This window comes from Haplochromis burtoni, unplaced genomic scaffold, assembly GCF_018398535.1.
Source record: "Haplochromis burtoni strain Fernald_Lab_line unplaced genomic scaffold, NCSU_Asbu1 Contig_2622, whole genome shotgun sequence".
NCBI classification, from domain to species: domain Eukaryota; kingdom Metazoa; phylum Chordata; class Actinopteri; order Cichliformes; family Cichlidae; genus Haplochromis; species Haplochromis burtoni.
The window spans coordinates 1-5672 of record NW_024584983.1 but is presented as its reverse complement, the minus strand read 5'-3'; the positions used below and the strand labels follow the sequence as shown (position 1 = coordinate 5672).

General features: G+C 38.5%; 2 protein-coding genes across 2 annotated transcripts; both read right to left on the bottom strand.

Annotated features, from left to right (window-relative positions):
• Positions 1–439: 439 nt before the first annotated feature.
• Positions 440–4162, bottom strand: LOC102309535 (lysophosphatidic acid receptor 6). Its single transcript, XM_042217693.1, has one exon. It carries the CDS (start codon positions 3580–3582, stop codon positions 2734–2736), a length of 849 nt encoding a protein of 282 aa, XP_042073627.1. The 5' UTR covers positions 3583–4162; the 3' UTR covers positions 440–2733.
• Positions 4163–4419: 257 nt separating this feature from the next.
• On the bottom strand, positions 4420–5630 carry LOC102309853 (lysophosphatidic acid receptor 6-like). Its single transcript, XM_005953310.3, has one exon. The coding sequence runs from the start codon at positions 5339–5341 to the stop codon at positions 4493–4495; it is 849 nt and encodes a 282-aa protein (XP_005953372.2). The 5' UTR covers positions 5342–5630; the 3' UTR covers positions 4420–4492.
• Positions 5631–5672: the final 42 nt, after the last annotated feature.

Genomic DNA, 5672 nt, shown 5'->3' with positions numbered 1-5672 from the left:
GACAAAAATCTCCCGGATCACCTGTTGAGAGAGGAAAAAAAGGAGAAAAAGAGGAAACAAGCAAAAAAGAGAGCAACATAATAAACGCGACACCATCGCATTAATCTAGCTAAATGTAAACCCATATGGAAAAGATATATCTAAATCTTATAAACTTTGTATCTGTCTTGCATGAAACTTGTATGAAAAGCATACAAGAGTGAAAACAGATATAAGATCCCTTGAAAAATTATCTAAATGAAACTTGTATGTTTTGGATACTTACTAAAACAATATTTGAAAGTAATGTGAAAGTGGCCATTTTCATGAGTAAATCATATAAGCTTTACATGATTCACTATATGAAGTAAGCCAAATCTTATGCAAGTCTTTTATAAGTTTTTTCTATTTCTTTTCCATATGGGAATAACAGTAAATACTAAAGACCGATAGCGCACAATGTGCTTTGAGGTAGCAGCCAAGATAGGTGTAGTTTGTGTCTATGAACAGCGTATGCCCGTGTGCACACCTGTGTGGGTCAGCACTCTGTGGCTGGCTTATTGCAATAGGTTATCAATTATGGAAATTTTACTATGGTTATTTATGGTGATATAAGCTGATTAACAGTCAAGTTCATATTGCATATGAAAAATGTTTGTATATTTTGTGGGGGGGTACGGTGACACAGTGGTTAGCACCGTTACCTCACAACAAGAAGGTGCTGAGTTTGACTCTTCTGTTTTTTTAGCAGCAAGTAGAAAAAAACAAACCAACTCATGCTGTGGTTCTGCAAGAAAACAAACAAGTGTTTCCCACAGGGCCAAACATTTAGATCATTTTTACATTTAATACTAAATGGGTGTCTCTCCTATTCCAGTTTTTGTACCATATTTATGCTTCTGTATTTGTATTTGCCATAAAAATTTGAACTTAAGACATCATGTTTGTCTCAAGTAAGCTTATTTCCTAAAATGTTTTAAATTATTAGTGAATGTACTAATTAGTGCATGAATACTGAATAAAACAGCCTGGATTGTTTGTTTTTTTGCGTTTGAAACTTTGTGTCAGGGTCCTTAGGTCCTGGATCCACGGTTTTGAGTTTTTCTTTTGAGTTAATGATTTGTTTTGCTTTTAAGAAATGATTTATATTTAGGTCTTTAGTCTTCTGATGGTAGTTTTGGGTTAGGGTTTTTTTTTGCCTCAGGCACACACTTTAGTGTTTTTGTGCCTTTTCTAGCTTTTGTTTATTATAATTTTGTTAGTTCTCTTTGTGATCTCTGTTTGTTCCCCAGTTGTGTCCTATGTCTCTCTGTCTATAATCTCTTTCTGTTGTTTTCTGGTCTCGCTGTTTAGTTATGTCAAGTAAGTCGTGTCTCTGTGTCTGTTTATCTTTTCGTCTGTGTCTTTGTCTCTGTCTCAGTATCATGTTTCCTGTTCTGTTTTGACAGTCCCCCGTCTCATGTGTGTCATGTTTAGTTTTGCTTCCCCTTGTCACACTAGTTAGAGTCTGCCAAGCTGTGTTCCCCAGGTGAATCCACTCTGCTTTGCGACCTCGTGTGTATTTACGCTCTAAATTCTCCTCAATTCTTTGTCATGTTGTCCCTTAATGCTGTGTGTCATTTGCCTTGTGTGTTCCCCATTTTCCTCGTAGTTCCTTAGTTTATAAGTTCCCGATTTCTTACTTCCCTGAGTTAGTATCAGTTTAGGTTAGCATCAGCAATATGTCCTGTACGTGGGTCCACTCCATGCCCACTCCACAGCCAAATTATGACACTTTGATGTTGCAGCAAGAATCTGTTCATGATGCTTAGAGCCCTGAGAAAGTTCAAAATTGCTTAACTGCTTTCGAAACCTCACACCCTCTGTGATTTTCCCCACCAGCAAGATCAGCCAGGCGTGTGCAGCTCCATTTCAGACACAGAAATAGGTTTGAAGTTGACCTCAGAGAATAAACCACAGCGGGCAGATGTTGCAAGCTGCTAAAGGCAGCATAGGAGACGATGTTGTATTGAACAAGCCTTGCAATGAAAAGTTGAAACATTTCTGTTAAAATGTGGTTTGTAACCTGTGCCCTACTGTATCTTGTACTGCAGCAGTGACTTCCGGAGGACAAACCATGATGTTTTTTTTCTTTAGCTCTCTAGCAGATGAAAACAGTCTGCTTCCTCAACTGAACAATGAGCAAAATGTAAAATAGGCTCTCAATCAACACCCTTTTCTCACACTGTCTTTTTCAACTACTTGAAAAAGACAAGCAGTTAGTTTTGTTTTTGTTTTCTTTTTTAGAAAAATCATCCAAGAGAAGGGTTTAGGAGAAAAATAACAGAAGCGCACTAAACTTTGCACATGAATAGATCCAAATAGTCAAACTAAAAGTGAAAAAATTAACAAAGGATATTGCTTGAAGTTCTTAAGCTGACAACAAGTAGTAACCTCTTGAATGTGTAAACTAAAAAAAGCTTTGCAGCTGTCTTTTTTTAAGCGTCAGTTTCTAGTACAGCAACCATTCTTTTGATGGTTGACGCTGTCATGCTGCAGCATAGGTCTAAATGAAACACAAAACCACTACTTCAACTAGCCTTTTCACCATCTGTCTCACACGCAAAGCTTCACAAACATGTTAATGTTGGTTTATTGGTGTAGCCATACAAATTGTTGAACTACAGAAAAGTTTGTGAACAAACACGTTGTTCCTCTTAGAAAATATAGATCCCATTGTAAATCTAATACCAACTTTTGGAAATAGGAGGTCTTTTATCTACAGTTCTCGTTTTTCTTCCAAAAGGAGTCAAAAGAAAAGTAATACAGCAGAGGATCCAAACAGCAGTTAGAAACAGTAAGACACACCAGCGGCATGATTTCTTTGCCATGTGCAGCCATTCCTATAGGCACAGGTAAGAACATGGCAAACAAAACCAAGTTCATGACAAAGATTAGCATAACTTTCATCTTGTTGCTGACCTTTGCAGAGTCACTGAGATGTCTGTGCAGAGTCCAAGACACCATAATGGTGCAAACAATGTTGACTGTTAGCATTGTGACCAATAACACAATCTGAAGGTAAATAACTGCTAATCGAGTTTTACTCAATAAAAGCTCGTAAGAGTCATAAGATTTAAAACAGGTAGGTTGAGTGTGGTCCTGCAAATGTTCTAGAAAGTCCAAACTCTCTGGGATATTCACCACCAGCATAAAACTCCAGACGGATGCTGCTCCTTTCCAGGCATTGGACGAGGTTCTTAAATGGCGTGACCTCAGAGGATAAACCACAGCCAGCAATCTGTCCACACTGATGAAGGTGATAAACATAGCGCTGGAACGGATGTTGTCGCGAAAGAGCATTGTAATGATGAGGCACGCCATATTGCTCAGAGGCCAGGTGCCTGTGGCATGAAAGTAGATCCTCATGGGCAAAGAGATGATGAGTAGCAGGTCTGAGAATGCCAGGTTGACCATGAAGACAGCGTGGGGTGATTTAAGGCTGTGGCGGCGAAGAAGAATCCACAGTGCAACTGCATTGAGAGGTAGACCTATCACCATCACGCAGCCAAAGACCCCAGCGTAAACCTGTTCATCTTCTGTGGTGCTGTTTGATGTGTTCATGATGAGAAAAGACGTTCTTTTTGGTCCTTTATGAAGTATTGCAGCCAAGCAGTGAACATGTCCTTATGTGCTGTTCATTTGTGCTACGTGAGGGGAGCTAGTATGGAACAGGAAACTCTGGTTGTGGTTGCTGACGTAAATTAAGTTTGCTGTTTTCAAATGCAACACATGACACACCAGCTGTGATTAACAACTCTACTCATTAGGATATGAATTATGGCAAGATGAAAGTAAGAGATGATAATGACCAACAGCAGGTCTGAAAAAATCAGATTGCCCCAGCATAAATCTGTGCGGCCATAGTGAATGTTTAATGTGCTCATGGCGATAAAAGAAATATATACATACCCTTTATTAAAACTGCAGCTGAGCACAACACTGACACATGTATCTCTGTGGTCTTTAGCTGTGTCAAGTGAGATGACTGGAGAGGTTAAAAAGTCAACAGGAAATGTAATGATACAATCTAACAGTCGTATCACTTACGTAAAAGAATAAAACAATTTGTTTTTCACATGGTTTAGATGTTTTTTCATTTAATATCTTCCTTTATAAAAGACAAACAGTTGTATAAGATCTAACAAAGTTTAGAAATAATTGACACGAATGGTTATTAAGGAATAAAAAGCCAGGGGATCAAATTTCATAGTAGAACTTGTAACAAAGTCTTCTCGATTTTTGTTCTATCATTTTGCATGCGCTGCAAGATGCTTTATATTTCTGGTGTCATATATATATATATATATATATATATATATATATATATATATATATATATATATATATATATATATATATATATATATATATATAGAGAGAGGCAACGATACTACACAAAATCACTTTTTTTTGGAAAATTGGAAAACCATAATGTGACTTGAATTATAAGTTGAAATAGCATGTTCTAAGGTCACTGCTCTCTTGTCGGATCCGCATCTTCTTTTTTCTTCCAGAAGCCATCAAAGGAAAAGTAATATAAGAATGGATCTAGACAACAGTTCACAGCACTAAGACATATCAATGGCTTTAATTCAGTAGGTTTAACTGTAACTACACCTACTGACAAAGGTAGGAAACAGATAGTAAACAAAACCAAGTTCATGACAAATATCAGCATTACGTTCATCTTGTTGCTGACCTTTGCAGAGTCACTGAGATGTCTGTGCAGTACCCAAGACACCATAACGGTGCACACAATGTTGACTGTTAGCATTGTGACTATTAACACAAGATATACAAATGCTATACCTTTAGTTAAACCTGGTTTCCTTTCAGGACTGAAATCAAAACACCAACTGTCATTGGCACTTTTTGGAAAGTCCAAAGTCTCTGGAACATTCAATACCAGCACAAATAGCCAGACCACTGCTGCTCCTTTCCAGGCATTGGATGAAGTTCGAAGATGGCGTGACCTCAGAGGATAAACCACAGCCAGAAGTCTGTCCACGCTGATGAAAGTAATGAAGAAGGCGCTGGAGCATAGGTTGTTGCGAAAAAGCATTGTGATGAATTGGCACGCCTTATTGCTCAGAGGCCATCTGCGGGTGGCGTGAAAGTAGATCCTCATGGGCAAAGAGATGATGACCAGCAGGTCTGATACTGCCAGGCTGACCATGAAGACAGCGTTGGGCGATTCGAGGCTGTGGTGGCGAAGAAGAATCCACAGTGCGACTACGTTGAGAGGCAGACCTATCACCATAATGCAGCCAAAGACCCCAGCGTAAACCCTGTCCTCTGTAGTGACATTTGATGCATTCATGATGAAGTTTCTGCCTCCTTATTAACTGAATTGCAGCTGAGCAGCAAACCTTCCACTCTCTGATGATTATCTGTGTGACGTGAGGGTAGATTAGACTAGGGAGTGTGAAATATTGCAACAGGAAATCTGGTGGTGCAATTCGATCGTGGCCACTGACGTTAATAGTTATAACATTTTTAAATGAAATATCTTGTTTGACAAATAATAAACACACTTTTTTATAGAATCTGACAACATTTAGAACCAATACTATTAACACCTGAGCCTAGGTTAACTGTAAAAGCTGTATTTCCCCCCACTCCCAATGAAAAACAGGTAGCATTAAAACCAG